This window comes from Talpa europaea (assembly GCF_964194135.1).
Source record: "Talpa europaea genome assembly, chromosome: X".
Classification (NCBI taxonomy): domain Eukaryota; kingdom Metazoa; phylum Chordata; class Mammalia; order Eulipotyphla; family Talpidae; genus Talpa; species Talpa europaea.
The window spans coordinates 64,954,999-64,979,019 of NC_140081.1; the positions used below are offsets into that span (position 1 = coordinate 64,954,999).

The 24,021-nt window shown below is 36.3% G+C and overlaps 1 protein-coding gene across 1 annotated transcript in view; it reads left to right on the top strand.

Annotated features, from left to right (window-relative positions):
- IL1RAPL2 (interleukin 1 receptor accessory protein like 2) overlaps positions 1-24,021 on the top strand; it is a gene marked incomplete at its 3' end in the record, with an annotated part of 1,022,399 nt that overhangs the window by 714,665 nt on the left and 283,713 nt on the right. Inside the window, exon 5 of the mRNA XM_084259248.1 lies at positions 15,831-15,905. Within this exon, the coding sequence (XP_084115374.1) occupies positions 15,831-15,905 (75 nt within the window). The remainder of the gene's footprint in view (positions 1-15,830; positions 15,906-24,021) is intronic.

The window sequence follows — 24,021 nt, forward strand, 5'->3', positions numbered from 1 at the left end:
AGTCTGTTAAGCTTATACTCAATAAGAAGTCTGGAGCCAGATTGCCTAAGTTCAAATCTCAGCTCTGTTTATTACTACTTATGTGAATTCAGGCAAATTACTTAATTTCTTGATACCTCACTTTTTGTCTGTAAAATGGAGTTCATAATGCATGCCTCATATAGAGAGTTGTTATAATCATTAATTAAATTGGTATCTGTTAAATCCTTAGGACATAACTGATTTACAGTAAGTGCCATATAAGTGTTATATATAATTTTCCAGAAATGTAGTTCTACCTCATCTTTAGCAAATGTAGTCTTTCACTGCAGTTAGATAAATTTACACTGGACCCAAAATAGAATGCCATGCTGGTAAAACCTTTTAAAAACACTCTGCAAGCAACCAAAATGGTCCCATGGAGTGCCTCGCCTCCTCAGGCACTTTTAAGCTAAGACAGCCGGGATGCATTGTTGAAGTTGCACCTTTAGGAGGACATTTCCCACTTCACAGCTTATATTTTACAGTTTTTCAAAACTTCTAGGGCTTTTAAATTTCCTATTGTCTTTGATGCTTCTTTGATTGGTTCTTATTAGACAATTATCAACCCCCCCGTTTTGAATATGGGAAAACAAAAGAACATAAAAGTTAACAGAATTGTCCACAGTCACAAGGTAAATTCTTTGTAGAGGCAGAATTAGAACTCAGAACTCCTAAATTTCAACCCAGGGCTCAGACAGTACACCATATGGGGACTGAACTGCTTTCCATCTGTCCATTCTGTGGAAGACATTTCATTAAGCTGTTGAAGTGACATTTATAATTCTACCAACAATTTGCCTATCTGCTTTGCAGTAAAATTGACAAAAACCTGACTCTCCAGCCAACCAGCTTAATTTCCTTTTGGTTTTACAGTGTGTATGGGGAGTTAATAAAACCATTGATTGGAGTGTAGTGTATTAGCAACACAGATATTATTGAAACACACCTACCATTCATTCATTTACTTATACATTATTACAGATTTTTTTTTAATATTGTAGAGAAAAATGCAGTCCCCTTACCAAGGCAGAAGTTGGCCATGTGGGTTTTAGATGTAGATCTTTATATACAAGACACAAGTGTTAGAAAACTGAATTTTTGGAGTGAGATATTGATGCTCTGTCTCTACCATATTTCTATTTCTCTTCAAGATTCCCACCCTTTCCTTTCTACTTTTTTCTCCTTGTTATACTGATTCTCAGTCATACTTTAAATTGGATTCCTATCGTAGGTGTGGATCCAGCTCAAAGTTCTCTTTAATTAGTAAATTAGTAATTGCTAACACTAATGAGAACTATGAGTGAGACCTCTACTTTGCACTTGAGAAGCATAATCTCACTCAATACTCATAACAATCTGGAAGAGCAGATATTATTACCATCCACAGTTATACATTAAGGAAATGGAATCCTAGAGGGGTTAATAAACATGATCAAGGTCACACAGTAGGTGGCAGAGCCAGAATTCAAACTTAGGTATTCTTATCCCAGAGCCTATGCTTTCAAAGGCAACATATAGGGTTTGTGACCTAGATAGTGGGTGGCAGATGTTTTTGAAAGTTGGAAGAGGTTTTCCGTATACATCTTCACATATAAGCAACCATCTGCTCTGAATTAGAGTGAGATCAGACCAATGCCGATGAACAGCACAGACATTTCCAAGGTCTGGATACACGTAAGACAGGCAGGGAAGAGGAGCTTTTGCCATCCCAGGAACTAAAATCCCCTCCTCAAGAAGTTGGTAGTAAACTAGATAGTGCCCTTTTCTTCTTTCAGATTCTCTGAGACGAAATAGCTATACATACGCTAGTGAGCTCCAACTGTCAGGCTCAAGTTAAAGTACTGATGGGACTTTAGCCATAGACAAGAATCCTAAAGGCCTGGATTTCAGTCAGACACGTTAACTACCCTGTCAGGCTAAAAGCAGAGCAGTAGACACTGTGTCACCTAATGCGGCAAGATCAATATGCAATGTTTTCACTGGTCTGTAACTCAAAATACCCACTCCCACAGACTAGTTTCTTGAGAAGCCTTTTGTTCTCTCACAAATTGTGGGACCACTGCTTGACTAAAAACATTCTTATAGAAAGTACATGTTTGATGTAGGAACATCCAGTGGCACCAGATCAATGTGGCATGAGGCCAAAGCAGTGATGAGCACCTGATTTTCCATTTGTACTGGAATGTTCTGCAGGAAAGTATTAGTCCAGATCAGGGAATGATGGAGTGGAAAGATGGGAATGTGCAGACACTCAGGTGAATGGCACTACACTTGGAAGCTGCTTCATTTAAACCAGTATAAAAAAGACTGGTGGGAGAGATTACTCTGTCCAGGCATTAGCCTGCATTATGATGTTCAAGACGCTTATTCAGAGATGTTGGTCCTTCTTCTGAGCATTAGGTCCAATTTTTTGACAGTTTTAACAGGAGAGGAATAATAATGACAACTTAGGAAATGTTTATCCTACCAGAAAATATGGGGCCATCTTTAATGTTCCCTAGAAGGGAATTTTTGAGGCAAGCACTCTGTTTTGGGACAATTGGGTACTGCTTTGAAAACTTCTCAGTTTTCACATCTCAATTTCTGGAGACAAAAATCTTTGCCCTTCCAGTCTCCTTGTTAATGAGATAATGAAAGGAGAAAATGCTTTGTAAATTCAGGTGACTTGTTCCTCTTTTCTTAGATTCTTCAACATTCAATAATCATATCTTGAAATCACCTAGCTTATATTTTCTGCTTGAAACTGTGAACAGGCATAATTGACTTCATTTGAAAATCAATTACAGCATTACAGGTCATCAACTTATATTTGATTAATTAAATTAGTGCTCATCAGTATAACAAAGATAGGGAACAAACTTGGAAACCTTTTTGCCATCATTTGGGAAATTAATCAAGATTTCTAAGGGCCAGGTTCTGACTTTATTTTCAGATATTGTTCTACTGTGATTGAGTTCACTTAAAACACTATTCTATATTCATTCTAGAGAGATTTAGAGGGAAAGAGCTCAGCTTTAAAGTCAAACAGATATAGGTTTGAATAATTGTTCTGCCAGTTTGCTAGCTGGGTGACCTTGGTTAAGTTATATAAACCCTGTGAATATTAATTTCCTCAATAATAAATTCAATGGAATGTTGTGAGGATTAAATGAGAGTAGGAGACTACAGTATAAGAGTGAGGAAATTGGGGTTTAAATCCTGGTTCTGGCCCTTTGTAGCTGTGTATCCGTGGGTAAATAATTTAAATCCCCTGAACCTCAGTTTTCTTATCTGCAAATTGAAAGTAACATCTTGTAGTTTATAGATTTTTGGTGACCATGCACTTGACTTACTCCCATGCAGTGCAATGGGAATAATCATGAGTCTTAAATCTATCGAAGCCTTTCCTTCCTTTCAACATCACTATATAGTCATCTGGTTCCAAAATATATGAGCATACAGCCTATGGACATAGTAGGCAATGCCACCTAGGTTTGTGTACTTACACTATAAAACATTCACACAATGATGAAACTGCCTAAGAATGGATTTCTCAGAATGTATCAGGCCTTAGTGACACATGACTATAGGTTACTCACAGTCTTGAAAATTTCTCTGGAATGCAAAGCTGATATGTAGGAGGATAAAAAAGATAATGCCTGGGATTGATGTTAGCTTTATTTTCTACTTAAGATCCCAAACTAAGTAAAGTTTTACATTCGAGTGGCTCTACACCTTGGAGGACGATTTCTTCCTGACTTCTAAATACACATCATTTTTAATGCCCACCAAAAGAGTGTTTTGTGAATTACAAAACTATTTCCATTATGAAACTTTTGATTATAAAGCAATCACTTACTTAATGTTTACAATTTTCTGCCCAAATGGCCATTTTACACAAATCAATATACAGATTCAGTGCAATCCCTATCAATGTTTCAGTGGCATACTTCAAAGTAATAGAACAAACATTACTGAAATTCAAATCAAATCACAAAAGACCCTGCATAACCAAAACAATCCTGACAAAAAAAGAAGAAGTATGGCAGTATCACATTCCCAGGCTTCAAATTATAATACAAAGCTATAATAAACAAAGCAGTATAGTACTGGAACAAAAAACAGACATATAGACTAGGGAATTAGAATGGAGAGCCCAGAAAAAAACTCACACATATGGACAGTTAATCTACAACAAAGGAGCCAAGAATGTACATTGAAGAAAGGAAATTCTCTTCAGAAAATGATATTGGGAAAAGTGAACAGCAATGTGCAAAAGAATGAAATCAGAACAATATTTCATACCATATTCAAAAATTAAAACAAATTGGATAAAACCCTTAGATGTAAGTTCTGATAACCTAAAATACATAGTAAAAAACATTGGTATAACATTCTGTGGCATAGATAAGCTTCAGAAATGTCTTGGCGATTTATCTCCAGCAAAAAGGAAAACAAAAGGGAATAAAAACAATAGGGACTCCATCAAACTGAAAAGCTCTGCACTACAAAAAATCCGTCAATAAAATAAAAATGGCACACTACTGGCAGCTATCCTGCCCACCTGTGCCTATGCAGGTACCTCTCTTTTCCTGATAAACCTGTCCTTTAAAAAAAAAAAAAACAGACAGGGCCTCCCCTGGTGGCGCAGCGGTTGAACGCTGGGCTGCAAGGCTGCCCGCAGCCTTCACAGCGCTGGTTTGATCCCCGGTCTCGCTGGCGAGGGTCCCACAAAAAAAAAACAAAACAAACAAAAAACAAACAAACAAACAAACAAAAAACAGACACACAACTGAATGGGGGAAAAATTTGCGCACTATACATCCAACAAAGGGCTGTTATCAAAGATATATACAAAGAACTCATACAACTCAACAACATGACAGCAAATGACCCAATCAGAAAATGGGGAGAAGTGCAGCCTCTGCAGCGCCGGTTTGATCCCGGCCTCCAGCGAGGGTCCCACATGGCGCGCAGACCTGTCCTGCCGCACCTGCTACTCCCCTCAGCAGTGTATTTCATCAGTCTGCCTGTTCTGTTCCCCGCTCTGGCTCTGGTGAATTCTCTTACCCTCCTGCGCTTCTGACTGTACCCAGTGCTTGTATAAATAAATAAATAAATCTTAAAAAAATATAAATTAAATAAAAAAAAAGAAAATGGGGAGAAGAGCTAAATAGGCAGTTTTTAAAAGATGTACAGATGACCAACAGGCTCATGAAAAAAAAGTGTCCCAATCACTTACCATCAGAGAAATGCAGATCAAAACCACAGTACAGTACCCATCTCACTTCCCTGAAAATGGCCCATATCTAAAAGACCAAAAACAAGTGCCAGCAGGAATTTGGAGAAAAAGGAATCCTTCTCCACTGTTAGTGGGAATGTAGACTGATCTAGGCCCTATGGAAAGCAGAATGGATGTTTCTCAAAAGATAAAAAGATTCACTATGTGATCCACCGATTCCACTACTAGCTATCTACCTGAAGAAATCAGATACACTAAATCGAAGGGAAACTTGCACTCACATGTTCATTGCAGCACTATTTACAATGACCAAATTATGGAAACAACCTAAGTGCCTATAAACAGACAAGTGGATCAAGAAGATGTGGTATAGTTACACAATGGAATACTACTCAGTGATCAAAAAAGGTAAACTAATGCCATTTGGGGCAACATGGATGGAGCTGGAGGAAATTACACTAAGGGAAATGAGTCAGAAGGAGAAAGAAAAATGCCAGATGCTGTTACTTACATGGGTAACACAGAGAAACTGGAGGAGGTGTCAGACAGAGGAAGATATTAAACCTCTAAACCACAAAGATGTCAATTTTACCAAAGTTACCTCAATAAAAAAAATGCACTATTTCAGTTATAACTAGAGACCTTTAGCTCATCCAAATGGTTAAAATTGCTTAAGTGATATTTTACTTTTCCCTACTCTTGCACTGTAAAGCATTTGTTGTAGACTGTGGATACCTAATGAATGCAACAGCCATAAAAAATAATTAGTGGGAAAACAGAATTATATTGAATAATCTACTGAGATCATTGCCTTGATGACTTTTGTTTGAAATACACAGATTATGTCTATATTAACTGAAATGAGACCAGTAAAAAATTAATTTTATAAAAATACAAGTGAAATGTATGTAGTTAGTTGTTCCATATGACAAGCTTGGTATCATTTCTCTGCTTTTGCTTCCATTTGTATTTTATTTGATTTCTTGTTGTAGTATTTTAGTAGTCCATATACTGGCCTTTCAAACATGTCTATATCCTAATTTGTTAGGAATATGTTAGCTTATATAGCAAAGACAAATTAAGTTTACAAATGGAATTGTGGTTGCTAATCACCTGACTGTATAATATAGAAATTATCTGAATTATGCAGGTGAGTCCAATGTAATCATAGGGGTACTTAAAAGTAGGAGAGAAAGGCAGAAAAGAAGGTTGGAGTGATACAACATGAAGAATAAAGATGAGAATTCTTTTATCTCTTAACCTTTCATATTTATTGTGAGGGAGTATGCCAACTACATCCCTAGTTGTATGCAGAACCCGAAGTGTAGTGTGTTGTGTAATTTCTTTGCATGTAATCACATTTGTAATGTGTTACACATCAATAGTATAAGGGTTCAGGGATTACTAGTTTAGACAGAGGAGGCATATTCTTACTTGAGGAAGAGAAGTCAAGAGGGAAGAAAAAGCATGCTCTGTGAATGAAGAAAAAAGAACCCTACCATCACAACCTCTGTCTAAGTTTCCATTTCCCCAAGGTGGTTTTTCTTTTCAAGTTTGAAGAGGTTGTTTTATGTCTGGGTAGATTTCTGCTGAATAAACCTTCTTCTCTCCAGAGAAGGGGCCTGTGTCAAATAGCATTGAGAAGAAAGTGCCCTGCCTTTAAGCTCAAGCTCTCACAAAGCTCATGCATTGCTCAAAATTCAAATATTAGTGGAAATAAATATGGAATCTTGAGGAAAGGGCACCTCAGGGCAACTTCACAGCAGCCTTGACCATTCCCCATCCTCAAGGCATAACCACCAAATTACAAGGCAGAACATCGGCTCTGAACCAGAAGCCCTGAACAGTTGGTTGGGGGTCTCTGAGCTGTGCAGGGACAATGGCCAGGTAGGTTGCTCATAACTTCCCTGGCAACTTCGCATCTACCTATAAAAGGATCACTTATTTACTCAAAGAAAACACCCGACTTTAGGTTCTATGCTAAATAAAGGCAAATACTTGGAATGGTGTTAAATCAAGGTAGGAGAGTACTTCTATGCTTACATAATTTTATTTTATTTTTAAAATATTTTTATTGAGTTGATACTGGTTTACATCACTGTTTGCATTATGGAAGGCAGGGATGTTTTTAATGCAACTATATAAAACATGTTTGTGTTCAAAGCAATTTAATCCTATGAATACGAGCTCCTATTTGTTTGCTTTCAGTGGCTCTCAATCATTTCATCTTCCAGATACCTCCAAGAAGAAACTGAGCCACTACTATCTCTAGTAGGAAATTATTTTTAATGGGAGTGGGAGAGGGATGAGGGATGTGGAAGATACATATCAAAATATGTGAAGATTGAGCCTCCGGTTTCTTGAAAACAAATATTCCAATGATTCTGGGAATTATTGGCTTAATTTTTTTATGAACCCATCACAGCCTTTCTGTTATAGCTAGAGCTCCTAAAGAATACATATTCTCTTTGGATGAAATTAATAGACAAATGATAACATGTCAGTCTTGCCCCTTCTGTTTTAACTAAGGCAGAGAATATTAGTTTTTATTTCAGAGAGTGCTTATTGATGGAGGTAATAATAGACTGAAGTGAAAACGAGGTTTGATTTTTAATTGATATTGTTGTAGTTTTTAATTTAAAATATTCCTGAGTACATGTTGTTAAGAAGTAGCAGATAACTCATAATAATGCTGTTTGGAATCTTGAGGAAAATAACTTTTTCTTCATCAATTTCCCACATTTAGAGACAATCCCTCAAAGTCAATTAACCTTTGGAGAGGAGGTACAGACGTCTTAAATTCATACCAAGTTTTAAATTGCAGAGATTTCTTAGTAGCAGGTTTTGATTAGAGAGAAGTATCCCTTGGTGCCTAAAAGCAGGAAAAGAAACTTCTTCAAAGTAAGGCTGCAAAAAACAAGGACGCTTGGGGCAAAGGAGAAACATTACATCCAAGACTGGTTCTGCTTGAATTTGTAAGTTTGGAACACTAAAGACGATATTAAATAATCAGGTTTATTGTGTAATTTTCCTTGATGATCATCTAAATTAGGGGACTTTCAGCTTAATAATCCTAGAAATAATGCATTTATCATATATTGGGCTAAGTAGTCTGTAAAATATGTACATCATAATTCAGAATTAGAAAGTGTATGTAGTTAATTAAAATGGAGATATTCCTTTCAAAAAATGAATAGAGCTTATGATACTTGCAGAACTCAGCCATTTATAGATTCATTCATTCATGAAATCCTGAAACTAGTCAACTACTTTCACTAGGTTTGGCTCATTTCCCTTCATGATTACAGGAAATATTTAAGATGTTAATATTTCTGGGTCTCCCAAAGATCTAATTTGTTTATTAAGGACCTGAATTTTGTTTTCCTACATGAAGAATATTCTTTCCCAAGATCCTCAGTTCCCTCAGAACATCAGGCAATTATGCTACATGTGTACCTGGGCAGATTGGGGCAAAAGAACAGCTATGCTCTATTTTGGAATTTGTGAGTTTAGATGACTTTAAAGAGGTTTGAGTCCAGTGAACAGTTGCTACCTGATGATAAAGGTCAGTGACTTTTGACTTCCTTGAAAAGAGGTTGGCATTGAAAACATCATTGTTTTTATTTTTATTTTTTGAGCATATTTTTAATATATTTATTACATCATCCTTCATTTTTGTACAATGTATGATTTCCCATGAAATGTATGATTTCCCACCACCAATTCACCCGTGCACCATCACCATAGCCCCTTGTTTTTAACAGATAAAACTCATTGCCTGCTGTAGAGGCAGTGTGTGGTCCAGGCCATATCTTAGTAAAAGTTTGGGATATCCCATTAATACCACACACTCCAGGGAATGTAATTTGCATACAAACTAATGTAAATTTGCTCCTGGAGTTAGGCTATAATGTAGTACTTTATGTATTTCTGTTTCCAACAGCAACCTAGTTTCCTTCAGGACTGTGATTCTTAACTAGGGGGAGTTTTGTTTCCTGGGGGGATATTTGCTAATATATGGATGGGTTTTTTTGTTGGGTTGGGAGGGACAGGAGGGTTGTCACAACTGGGGGAAGATGACATTGGCATGTAGTGAGAGTAGAGGCAAAAGATGTTGGTAAACATCCTATATTGCATAAGACAGCCACCTGCAATAAAAATGTTCTGGCACTGAAAGTTAACAGTGCTGAGGTTGAGAAATCCTGCTTTAGAGGATTCTTCTTTTTCTCAAAGAATATGTACAGTCTTGGCTAGGGCTGGACCTCCAAACATATTCATTAAGCTTCTCTTTCCTGAAATTTTAAATATTGATTAAAGTGACCAAAGAAGAGCAAAAGAAGACAAAACACGAAAAACATTTTTTTTAAATTTTAAAGCCATTTAGAGTAAACAAATCCAATGATGTCATCAAGGTGGAATGTGCAATCCCTTTTACCTATGTATCTGCACCTACTTTTAAACTTAGTACCCCAGACTTCCTATCCATCCTTGATAAATTCCCTTTTTCTCTAAATCAGCAAGAGTTAGTTTCTGTTCATTTTAAACCAAAGACCCATTTTTGTGGAACAAATACAATGGGGGAAGGAAGTTAATCTGGAGATTGTATTTATTTGTTCTACAGTCTCAGATACTGTCATAATTACTGAGTTATATAAGACATGATCCTTGTCAAAAATGTAGATAGGGAGATTAGACTTACCCATATAAATTGATTTTATTTTTATTCCAAGTAGTGTATGCTATGAAGCAAATCGTGTGGATCAAAGTAATAGTAAATGCTTTAGGACTTCAGAAAGGCAAAAGATTTGCTTAGGCTTTTATTGGGGAAGATGTTTTTTGGTGCATGCAGGATATAAACTGACTTCTAGAGGCTAGATAGCACTTGGTCTGATGAAAGGAAGGAAAGATCTTAGACAATGAAATAGTGAAATCAGAGAGAACTTAACCTGTGTAACTAGCTAAAAATGACTTGACTTTGGCTACATTATTTGTAAAATATAATATGAAATATCTCAGAACAGTGCCTAGCACATAGTAGATACTAAATAAATGAAAACCATGGTAACTTTTATTGTTTCCAAACTTAGGGAAAGAGTCTAAGATAAAATGCAGAGATAGAAAGTAATGCATTTTGTTTATGGGACAAATGAAGGAAGTAGCTTAGCTATAGTATTGCTAAAGCAGAAGTATGGGTAAAAAGTCAGGAAGTGTTTTTTTTTTTTTAATCTATAATGTGATTGCCTTTATGTTCCCAGCTGACAGATTCAGATTTGTCCTCTTATAATAGATAGTGATACATTTTGATTAAATATTGTGTTGAAAATAGCGATTTTGGAATGTGAATTCAGTGTTGGTTTCAGTAGATTTGGGGGGATCTATTTCATTAACCTGAACATACTCCATCCTAGAATGTTTTCATCCATAGAAATTGATGGTTGACTTTATGTTCATAGTGCAGTTACCCTTGCATCAAGCTGTCCTTCTGTGCCTTAGTTCTTTGGGAAGTCTAATTAAGCAGACAAGGCAATGACAAAAGAGAACAATGAAACTTGTATTAACAGTTTGTAACACCGAGGCAATGTAGTTATATAAAGTGATTTATTAAAACAACTAATTTTACTGATTGTTAGACTAATTTCATGGAAATTGACCAATCACTTCAGCTAAACCCATTGATCTGGTTGTAGAGGTAGACACAACCTTTTTCTAACAGTGGGAAAGAAGAGCTAATTTGGACATTTTCCTCAGGGAAGTGGTATCAAACACGTAAATCCTGGCTTTCAGAAGCAGGATAATAGTAACTTCACTAGCACTTTAAGGCTTTTGTCATGGTGTACTGAGTAGAGTCGTTGTATTTAAGGATAACTAAGCATAAACAGCTACAGAACAAAATGCAGGGGAGGAAGTGTGGACTGAAACTATTTTTTTAATTTGTTAAAAAAAGATTTATTTATGCATACAAGAGCTGGGGTACAGGCCAGAGGTGTGGGGGTGAGACAATTCACCAGAGAGAAAGTGGGGAACAGAACAGGCAGACTAACTGAAACACTGCTGAGGGGAGCAGCAGGCATGACAGGAGAGGTCTGCTTCGCCATGTGGGTTGCTCCCTGGACAGCCAGGAATTGAACTGGTGCTGCAGAGGCTGACAAGAGCTTGATAGTGCTGTCTTTAACCCCTGTGCTACCAGGGAGGCCCCAAGGACTAAACCTTTAGTACCAAACTGCATCCCCTTGCTCCCATTCTTTCAATCAAAACATGAAGCTAGTGCAGAAAATTTTAAGAAAATCACAGACCCCAGTTATTACTTCTAAAGGCCCAGAATAAGTTTTCTAATAAAATTGTAAATCTTCATTCTGTCATTCATGGGGCTGGGTATTCATAGTTCTTTCCTTTATTTCTCAAAGAGTAACTGAATTTCAGATGAGCTTAAAAAAAAATAAAAAAGGAAAAGAATAAAGAAATGAGCTTGCCTGCCCATGGCAGCATGTGCTCTAGCTAATCTGCAAATGCTATAATTATTCTGGGTGCTGATAGAGTTGTCTCTGGGCTGGTGGTCAGGATCCAGATGAACTGCTGCAGTTGCTGCTTTATCATCACAAATGTTCTTCACTTCTCTGCAATTCCCAGGCCTAGACATGATATCGGAATTTAATGAGGCTCCACACCCATACATCTCATTGGGATGTGTTGGGGTAAGTGCAAGTTCATCCCCTTTCATTGAAAGGTTTAAGGAGAAATTATATGTATGTGGAATGTCCTACAGGGATCATATTTAAACTGGCTGTTTGCCACAGTCACTCCCATTTACTTAGAAACTTTAGCTTAGTTAATTAATGTGTAATCAAAGAGGCCAAAACAATAGATTCAGTACTGAGCATTTTTTACCTGTATCCTACCTACAATTTATACCTGTCTTCCTATATGTCCTACAAATGGAGGCGTTTGGTCACAGGGAGACACCAGATGAGACCATGTAAGTTTCAAAAACTTCATCTCTAAATTGGTCATAATTATAGCTATCGTTCTTATCTTCCAAGGTCATTGTATACATTACATGAGCTGATATATCTGAGAGTGCTTTGAAAATTATGAACCACTTATAAATTTAAGATGCTTAAAACTGTCATTAATAGTAATAAATGTCACTTCAGTTATTGGCATTTAAAAGAATAAGATGAGAGTAAATACATCCATAGTCTGTGGCAGGGGGTAGGGGTAGGGGACAACAATGACTCCTAATTCATATCCTGGTTAAAGTTGGACAAGATACTCATCTTTGAACATGGAATACATTGCTTTCAATTGTTTCCCACCTATCACATTCCAGTTAATTTAATTGTAGGAAGACATATTCGAAGATAAGACTAAGAATTATTTCCAGCCAGCTAAGTATCTATAACCTGACTGTATAAAGTGAAGTGACAAATTCTACAGGAAACCAAAAATAGTCTTTATAAATATAATATCGGAGACTGCATTTTACTTAATTTTAATGCTATTCATTATTTGAATACATAGTGTATCTTGCTTTTCAAAATTACAAAAGGTAGGGCCTCCCCTGGTGGCGCAGGCGGTTGAGCGCAGTGCTGTGAAGCTGTCTGCAGCCTCTGCAGCTCAGGTTCGATCCCAGCCAGTGAGGGTCCCACATGGCATGGCAGACCTCTCCTATCACACCCACTGCTCCCATCAGCAGTGTATTTCATCAGCCTGCCTGTTCTGCTCCCCGCTCTGTCTCTGGTGAATCCTCTCTCCCTCCCACGAATCTGGCCTATACCCTGGTTCTTGTATAAATAAATAAATAAATCTTTAAAAAAATGTACAAAAGGTATAAGGTAAGAATTACATCTTCCTATGCCTGCCTATATTACCCTTCTACTAATATCTAAAAAACCCTCAGCTATTCAGTTCCTCTCCTCAGAAGAAATCAGTTACCAGTTTCACATGTATCCATCCCAGAGATATTCCATTCCTATAGAAATTTATATAAAATAATTCCTTACACAAATATATATACCCCATACTTATACAAAGATTTATTAAATATTTGACACACACTTATAAATGTAATTTTTTTAATGCAAGGGATAGTATTCTGTGCATGCTATTTGGAAACTTGCTTTCTCATTGAACAATATATCTGCGAGATAGTTTCATAATAGATAGACATGTTTACCTAATTCTTCTAAATAGCTGCATGATAATATATCAGTATGTGGAAGTACAATAATGTTACTTAATCTACCCATGTTTATTGTGATTATTTCTCAATATTTTGCTGTTAAAAACAACTACAAAGTTGAACATCTGTTACAACTGCATTTGGAATCCAACTTTTCAAATTTTGTTTAAGTATATCCTTTTTGTTTCAAATAGCAAATATTAGATATTTTTTAAAGATTTATTTATTTATTTGTTTGTTTGCTTATTTATTTATTTATTTATTTGTTTATTTATTTATTTATTTATTTATTTATTTATACAAGCACTGGGTACAGTCAGAAGCGCGGGAAGGTGAGAGGATACACCAGAGCCAGAGCCGGGAACAGAACAGGCAGACGGACCGAAATACACTGCTGAGGGGAGCAGCGGGCCGCAGGAGAGGTCTGAGCGTCATGTAGGACCCTCACCCGGTGGCCAGGGATCGAACTGGCGCTGAGGAGGCTGCGGGCAGCTTCGCAACCCAGCGCTCAACCGCAGCACCACCATGGAGGCCCCTAAATATTAGATTATTAAGAGTAAAGTAATTTGGAATTGAAGACTGTCAACAATATATTTATCTATATTATGTGCTAATCAGCTTAACTTAAAAACATTGTTTGATTTCACAGGGCAAGCTGTGTTTTAGGTCTTCAGTAAAGATTTGTTGGAAAAATGAAAATAATTATTTCACTAAAATTTTCAAGCAGTTTGCATGTTTGGAGGATGAATGTGATATTACATAAAAGTCTTTTGTAAGTGAATTTGTGATGTATTTGTTTACTATCAACAACCATTTTAGGATTCTCCCCAAATTTGCATATTTCCCTAAATTTGCCTGTGATATGATTACCTTTTCTGTTTCTCATCTAAACATCCTCGCAAATATGAGATGAACTTCTCTCTGGTCAACAGGGAATTCCGAAGCCATTTAATTAGGGATGGTTGAATGATTCTCTCTTTTCCATTCAGCTCTATGCTATGTCTCCTATGAATTACCCAGAAGTATAAAACATTTGCCTTTAGTAGGTAGAAGTCTACTTGGATAGCTGAAGCAAAACAAATGCAGAAACAATGAAAAGGAATTCAGAATATAAATAGTAGCTTGAAATAAAGGTTGTGGTCAAGTATCATGCATATGTGATCTTCCTCTCATTTATTTCTTTTAGATACTGCTCAAATTTGCCTCCATTTTTTTCCTCTTCTTGTCTCCATGTGTCACCACTGCAGTGTTGTTATTGTGTCTCCTTAATTTTTTTTTTCTCTTTCAGCTCATCCTACGTATCAAGGCAAGCATTAGATTGCCTTTCTCCTCAGCCTTTCTTGTTATTCATGTAATCTACTGTGGCCTTCTAGTTGTCCATATCATATATAAATTCCTCTACATGTTTCTCAAGATTCTCTTAATTGAGCTCTATCATATTTCATTTGCAGTTATTCCATATCACAAATAATTTTCTCTTATCCCATCCACCCCATCCCACCCAATTCCTCCAGATCCTTCTTCTCTAGGCACATTATGCTTGTTAAGTTCTATCTCTTTCTCTCATTTTGTATGTTAATTTTCCCCACATTTCTCCTTCCTTATCTTCTGTCTTCCCAAATCTCCTCCAATTCTTACAGTCTATGTGGAGAACCATTTCCTCCATAAAATGTTCCCTGACCTTGCCAGTCAATATCGATCCTCTCCTTTTTCCATTTATTTACCACATACAGAATTTTAGCTCAAGTGCTACAATTTTTCACAGCATTGTGTTCTTCGTTCTTTTATCTTTTTTTTTATTACCAGTTTTGTGTTCATAGTCCTAGATTGTAAATTAAAGCCAAGTAGAAAGACTTTGCTCCCTTCTCCCTTAGCATTTAAAACAGGACTTGGTGAACAAAAGATGTACAATCAGTACTTTTGATCAATTATCCTAATAAAGGTTTTGGTGATTTGTTATGTTTTGGAGGCTGAAATAGAAGGTGGGGGTGATTCATAGGTGAAGAAGGTTCAGTCTTCTAGAAATGTTCATTACGGATATATTTCATAAAGAGTATTTACTACCACAAAGTAGATATGAGGACTTAATGTTTCTCTGATTATACATTTTAAATCTGTTCTTCATTATACTCCCAAGCTTATAAACACCAATCAAAATAGCTTATTTATTTGCTCTTGTTGGAAAGTGTAACTGTCAAAATGGCCTATTTATAGTGAATCAATGGTGCTCTAAATTTGCTGGGAAATGGATATTGTATGGATAGCCTAACAACTCAAGTAGGAATGCTGTCTAATAAATGTTTACATGCTATCAAGTCTACAAACATTAGATATAATACATGATAGAATCTTTCCTATCCTGTAATTTATCTCAATTATTCCATTACCCTCTTTCATTTTCTCTTCCAGCTTTACTCACAGACAAGCCTCCCAAACCATTGTTCCCCATGGAGAATCAGCCAAGTGTTATAGATGTCCAGCTGGGTAAGTCCCCTTCTGGGAATAATAGATCCTAAACTTGCTCTCTGTTAACAGATGGGGGAAATTGCATGAACCAAGAAAGGTTTATTGCCACTGTTATTACATGCAAATCAACTTGTGTGTGCTCATTTATAACCCTGGAGTTCAGAGCAATAACAGTTTAAGGAAATGAGTTTGTATTGCATCAAGGAATGGTAATACTAATTGGTTACACTGGGTATTAAGTGTGCTGTAGGACAAAGCTTTTTAACTCTCTGATTGATAGATTTGTGGGTGTTGTGCATCGGTGATTGGCACAAAACCTTACCATACTTGTTAGTCAAAAATTTTTATTTAGAGAACATTAACTCCTCAAGAACAAGCACATTTTCAAATAAAAGAATCCTTCAATACATCCCTTAAAAATGATTTGGTAATATTATTTCCATTGGCACAATCCAGGACCATTTAAAACTTGCTTTTAGGTTGAGATCCTGAATATTTATGAATCATAAGGTGCTGGGAATGTTAACAAGTTTATTCATGGATGATACTGTCCTTTTAAAGACTCAAATAAGGACACCAAGATGTTGAGTTTCCTTTTTGTGTCCCTTACCTCTAATTCTTGCATATTAAGGACTATAAGCTTAAGATTCAGAGACCTTGCTAGTATTTAAAACAGTGGCCTTAAATCTAAACCATGTCCTTTAATATCTGTGAACTTTAATCTGCCTGGGGTTTCATTCTGTTTTTCAGTTCTATGAATTTCCTCAATTCTAAACAAGATAACTGAGTAAATAATGCTGAAAATGTTAGTCTTCCTTTGGGTATATGATTTATTGAAATATACAACCATATGATACCTCCGATTATAGAGTCAGGGAAGATGAATTGGCCCCAATATTTCACTCACTTTGGAAGTTTTTTATTTAACTTTTGATCTTTCAAATATATCTTGGATTGTTATAGGCTTACTTCTATCTTGAAAATAGGTGAGAGAAAAATTGCTTTTCTAACAGCTTATTTATTCTTCTAAAATTAAATATAGCATGTTATAGTTTTTAAATGCAGCCTAGCAGTACAATTGCACCAAAGTTAAGTATTTTAAAACAAAAAGAAGAAAAAACAAATATGCTGCCAAGAATGAGGAATGGAAATTGTGAATATTTTGTGGATAATGTTGAAGTATTATTTGGGCCTCCCTGGAGGTGCAAGGGTTAAGTCTCAGAGCTATCAAGCCATTGCCAGCCACTGAGGCTTGAGTTCGATCCCCCCCCCCCACCCGGGAACTAACACATGGCACAGCAGACCTCTCCTGCCTCACCCACTGATCCCCTCAGCAGTGTATTTCAGTAAATCTGTCTGTTTTGCTTCCCACTCTGTCTCTGGTAAATCCTTTGTCCCCCGCAGCTCTGGCCTGCACCCCAGTTTTTGTATGCATAAATAAGTAAAAAATATTTTGTATGCATAAATAAGTAAAAAATAGATCTTTAAAAAATGTTGAAGTATTACACTATGACTCTACCCCAAAACCCCACCACTTGTATTATTTTGCAGGATGATTACATTTTGTTAATGTCAAACTTACATCTTTCCATCCATACCAGGATAAAAATACCTTAAGGGTACTCTGGTTTACTGAGAGTTCCATGTAGATATAAGATGATCTTGAATCATTTGCGTTTATGGATATTCAAGTGGGCATTTTTTAATGATAAACACTAAGGAGTAAATGCAAAATCCACACAACTATTTCAAATAGAACATGAGTAAATTTTGTGTTCATGGCCCCTGTGTAGATATTTCTTCATTCTACTCTGCATTTAGGCCAAATTCAAAAGAAAAGTTTGAGGAATACTGTTCTAACAGTAAGGACAGAGACCCTCATAGGGAGAACATTTTCTTGAGGTTCATTGGGTGCTACACCTATAGTGCTACTCAGAACATCTCTAAGGTGTGTGCTTGATATGTATTAGTATGTATTCCGCATAGGTACACCTGCCAAAATAAACCATCACCAACACCAGCCTTTTAAATTACTGAAATAATTTGCTTCCAATTTACATTAGATGCAAGGCTGACCTTCTCAGTTTTTAGTTTTTAACACAATTTGAAAGCAAGTTTATTGACAGAAAGATGGAGATATGCCCATTTTTCATCCCAGAAAGGCTGTTTATCTAAGGTGCTAAAGCAACCATTTAATTAAAAAAAAAGAAAAGTAAATTCAGTTAAACCAAATCTTTGGCATTTCAAGAATCACATGACTGGTTAGTTTTAAGTGATTTTAGTTTTTTTCACAGATTAATTTAGCACAGTTTATTCAAACTGGAAATCATTTTGCAATTTATTCTTAAACCTGAACAGTAAGGTGATATTAGGAGCACTATAAAGATCTCAGTGTCACTGGAAGCTATTCAGTCAGAATGATGAGGATTTAGAAAATGCAGGTATGAAACAAAATATAGAAAAAGATAATTGGGGCAGTTGAATTTCCATGTCTGTATCTGGAAACCTTTCAGAATTCAGTAAGACCATAAAAACTCCTGGATTTTTTTTTTTTAAGTTTGTTTAGCACATTCAACTTTCAAACATTCTCAATCTGGAACTACAAAACGCAAACTTTTCCAATCCAAATTGCTTAAGTACATACTAAGATCAGATTTCACAAATCCCAATACTTAAAATTTGAGACAACGTATGGCAAATTATATTTGACCACAGATTTTTTGTTATGTCTACCATGAATCCCTTCCCCTGAATCTAGGTTGGCTTTATGGACTTGCTTGACCAATAGAATACAGCAAAAGTACTAACTCTGAAATTTTGGAAGCTGAACCAAAAGCAATTTTTTTTTTATTTTTTTCTGAAATGTTGTTGATTTTTCCCATCAAAAGCATAACTATATGCTTTGGGTCTACACCTTCACACCTCCATGTGTACATAGGCCTCAGTCATCCTTCTTCAGTGCCAATACCTGTCAGCTTCTCTATCCTATCACCTCTCTACCCCCATCCCCATCGCCTCTGGCAGCCAGTATATTTTTCAAGTCTATGAATTATACTTGTTGTGTTTGGAAAGTTTGTTTTCTTTAGATTTTTTTTTAATTGAGGAAACATCGCTATACAGCACTCTGCATAATTTAGAAGTATAGGATTATACCATTCCATTCAGATGTATGTAGTCACACTATACTCACCACCACCCCTCCTGTATTCATTCCTCCAACGTAGTCAGTTGTGCCCACTTCCAGCCCTGCTTTCCCTTCCCCCCTTACCCTCTGGTACTTCAATCCCACAGTTAGGTTTCTAGAGTTTGTTATTCACTTGATTTTATCTGACCCTTTGTTTTATTTCTCTATATTCCACATATAAGTGAGACTATTCAATATTTGTCTTTTTCCTTCTGACTTATTTTACTTAGTATCCATGTTCCTGCAAGTGGGAAGACTTTATTTTTATAGCTGAGTAGTATTTCACTGTGTATATATACCCTATCTTCCTAATCCACTCATCTGTATGTGGGCAATTAGGTTGTTTCCATAGCTTGGTTTGAATTAATGTGTTTGCATTCTTTGTTTTTAGATTTATTTATTTATTTGTTTATTTATTTATTAAGCACTGGGTACAGTCAGAAGCACGGGAGGGTGAGAGAATTCACCAGGGTCAGAGTGGAGAGCAGAGCAGGCAGACTGACGAAGTACACTGCTGAGGGGAGCAGCGGGCAGCAGGAGAGGTCTGTGCGCCATGTGGGAACCTCCTCCCGTGGCTGGGGAGCAGCCTGGGATTGAACCGGCACTACAGAGGCTGCAGGCAGCTTCGCAACCCAGCGCTCAACCGCTGCACCACTGGGGAGGCCCTGTGTTTGCATTCTTCAGGTAGATACTCAGGAGTAGAATTGCTGGATTATATGGTAGATCTATTTTTAATATTTTGAGAAATCTCCATACTGTTTTCCTAGGAACTATCCAATCTGCATTCCCACAGTGTATATAGGTTCCTTTTTTTCTACATCCTAACTAATAATTGTTCTTTCTGGTGCTTTTGATTTGGGTAATTCTCACAGGTAAGGGATGGTATCTCATTGTGGTTTTGATTTGCATTTCCCTGATGATAAGTGACGGTGAGCATTTTTTGATGTGCTTGTTGGTCATCTGTATGTCTTCTTTGGAACAGAGCCTATTTAGCTTTTTTGCTCATTTTTTAATCAGAGTTATTTGTTTTCTCATTGTTGAGTTTTATAAGTTCTTTATAGATATTGGATAGTTGCTGCTTATCAGATATGTACTATGACCATATCTTCTCTCATTCAGTAGGAAATCTTTTTGTTTTGGTGATACTTTCACTGTGCAGAAATTTTTAATTCACTATAGTCACAAATGCTTACACTTTCTTTTGTTTCTCTTGCTATTGGAAACAAATCCACAAAGACATTATTGAAACCTGTGTCACGGAGTGTTTACCTAAGTTTTCTTCTATGTATTTTATGGTTTCAAGTCTTACATTTAAGTCTTTAATGCATTTCAAGTTCATTTTTGTGTACAGCGTTAGTGATGTAGTTTCATTCTTTTGCATGTGGCTGTCTGCTTTTCTACAATGCTATATATTGAAGAGAATTTTCTTTCTTCAATGTATACTCTTTGCTCCTTAGTTGTAAGTTAACTCTGTGAGTGTTGCTTTATTTCTGAACTCTCAATTCTATTCCTTTGGTATATGTTTATATTTTTGTTCTAGTACCATACTGTTTGTTGTTTATAGATTTGTACTATAGTTTGAAGTCTGAGCATGTAATGCCACCACTTTTCCCATGTTTTTTTATCAGATTGTTTTGGGTATTTTGCATTTCTTGAGGTTTGATATGAATTTCAGTAATATTTGTTCTATTACTTTGAAGAAAGCTATTGAAACTTTGATAGGAATTACATTGAATCTCAGTACTGCTTTTTTGGTGTCCCATCATACCATAAATTTTTTAGGTTATATTCTCATTTTCTTTTTTTTTTTTTAATTTCTTCCTTGATTTCCTCACTAACCCAATAGGCATTCAATAGAGTTTGGTTCAGTCTCCGCATGTTAAAGGCTTATCCTGTTTTCTTTTTGAGATTGACTTCTAGTTTGATACCATTATGATCATAGAAGATACTTGGTATGATTTCAATAATCATGAATATGTTGATACTTGTTTTGTAATTCAATATGTGGTCTAGCCTGTAGAATGTCCCAGGTGCACTTGAGAAGAATGTGTATTCAGCTTGGAGGTGTGATGCCCTGTACATGTCTATTGAGCTATGTGGTATATTCTTTGTTTAAGACTATTGTGTCCTTATTAATTTTCTGTCTAGTTAATCTGTCCATTGGTGAACACAGGGTGTTGAAGTCCCTCACCATTATTATGTTGCTACCAATGTCTTCTTTCTTATTTGTTAATAATTACCTTATATGTTTTGATGCTCCTTCATTTGGTGAGTGTTATGTCTTCCTGATATGTATGGTTCCCTTAATCATATAGTGTATAACTCTGCCCCTTATTACTTTTGTTTGCCAGAAATCTATTTTATCTGATATAAATATGGCTCCCCTTTCTTTGGGTCCCATTTGCTTCGGGATAATTTTCCAATCCTTTATTCTGAGCTTTTGTTTACTTTGGAGCTTAGTTGCATTTCGTATAGACAGCAGTAAGTTGGGCTCTGTTCTCTAATTTTGACAGCCATTCTGTCCATTTACTTTAGGAATGTTTTTGATATATGAGGGTCTACTGTCTACTGCCATTTCATCCTTAGATTTCTGGTTCCATCTATTCCCCTATTTATTTTTTGGTGGATATTCTCCTTTGATTTATATATGAGAGCTGCTTTCAACATGTTTTGGAGGGGAGGTATATTAGCTTCATTTTTAGAAGACCTTTATTTCTCACTCATATCTGAAGGAGAATCTTGTAGGCTATAGTAATTTTGGCTGGCAGTTTTTATCTTTAAATATTTTGGAAACCTCATTCCATTCTCTCCTGGCCTACTGTGTTTCCACAGAGATGGCACACATATGCCTGATGGGAAGTAGCTTCATAGGTTATCTTTTTCCTAGCCATGTTCAATATTCAATTTTTGTCTTGCACTCTTGGAAATTTCACAGCTGTGACTAGGTGTAGGTCTCATTACATTTAGGTGGGCAGCTGTTCTTTTAACTTTATAGACCTGTATATTTCATTGTTTCTCCAAGTTTTGGAAGTTGAAAAGTTTTCCTCTATTATTGCTTTCAATAATTTTTCCCATCGCTCTTCCCCTTCCAAAATACCCATTATTCTTATATTGTATTGCCCAATGTGGTCAGATAATTCTTGAAGTATTTCTTCATTTTTTTCTTTGTATTGCTTTTTCTTTTTCAACCTGGATTCTTTGTACTTTCCATCTTCAAGTTTACTGATTTGATCTTCCATTTAGTCTATTCTACTTCTATCACTTTCTAGAGAACTTTTAAAACTCCTCTATTGATAGTTTTATAACTTGCATGTCTTTTCTTATTTAAAATTTCAGTTTTGACCTTCTATTGACTGATTTTATTTCTCAGGACATTAATTTTTCTTTGTTTTCTTGTTCATCTTTGATCAGTTTTTCTGTGTTTTCTTCCATTTCTGGGCATTTCTTCATCATGGCAATTTTAAACTCCTTATCTGATAGGGAAAAATGATCTATGTCTTTGTGGTTGGACTTTGGAGATTTGATCTCCCCATGTTGTGGCTTTCTAGGTCACTTTTTTTTTCAAGTGTCCTATGGATCCAGAAGTTCCCCCCCCCCTTTTTTTTTTTCAGACAGTGCTGTGTGTCAGGGAGTATTAATCTGAAGATTGTGAGTCAGGAGGTGGTGGAAGTCCTAGAGGGCTATAGTCATTGGCGAAATGGTGTACAGGAGTGGTTTGTATTTGTTGTATTGGTGAAAGCCTTCCTCTTTCATTTCTTGATTCACATCTCTGTAGTCTGTGTGATTTTTTGTTCATGCTTCACAGGATCAGCTGCAGTGAGTCCCAAAGGGATATGGGTGGGGGAGCACAATTCTGCACCCTGTCCTCTTCATTGTGGACCTGGCCCACATTGGGCACTCTAGCTTATCTACTTGTATCTACCCTCAGTTAAGGGTGAATCTGCCTCCATACCAATCAGTTTTCCCCTCATTAGGGCCACTGTCAACATAGAAGCACAGCTCCCCAAATTTGCATAGCAGGCTCCTGCCCTCTAGCCACAGTCTCTAGGCATCTCTTTCCACCCATATTTTGTTGTATGGAGTTGAATTTTTGCGCTATCCCTTGTGGTGTGGACAGTGTAGTTTTCCAATATCCAAGAAGTGATCTAGTTTCACCCCAAGTCACAGGATCCTTTGGATCCACTCTCCTCTAAACTATTTTCAGATTATCCACACATCATTAATGCAGGGAACCTCCTCTGATGCAGTCTTTCTTCCGAATCTCCTCTTTGGTTATTTATATTCTGCAAATGAACGAAACCTTCTGGTAACTATCTTTATGGCTTATTTCACTTAGCATAATCACATGAAGATCAGTCTATTTTGTCCCAAAAGGCAATATTTCATCTTTTTTTTAATAGCTGAATGATATACCATTGAGTATATATTTCACAATTTCTTCATACACATTCTCTAGGGCAATCTGTGTTCTTTCTCCCCTGTGGACAAGAATCCCATGTTTGCATGTTATGCAAAATGAGAAATATGGGAAATACTTGAGTACCAGGTTCAAAGCAGTTTTAGAAAACATGTTCTCAAATCATTGCTTATGTTTTTGGTTAAGGGTTATATTCAGTTCTCATGTCTGCATATCTATAAAGGTAATCCAGTTAATGGAAGTTTTTAGTAGAAAGGAATACTTCTTAGTGCATGTAGTTGGCATCAGGTATTTTGTTGTATCTCTAGAGTAAAATCAACACCTTGACTTGTACTCTCCTATGGTGTAATCCATTAGTCATCCACAAGGTTGTAGAAATTTACATACTTTTTGATGTTATGTTGTTGCTAAATTGTGTTCAAAATTTAATGCTGAAAGAATATTAATCTTAACCAAAGAACTATATGCTTTGAGATGATGAACATATTCTTAACAAAATAATCTGAAAACTATTGCTCTTACAAAGCAAGACT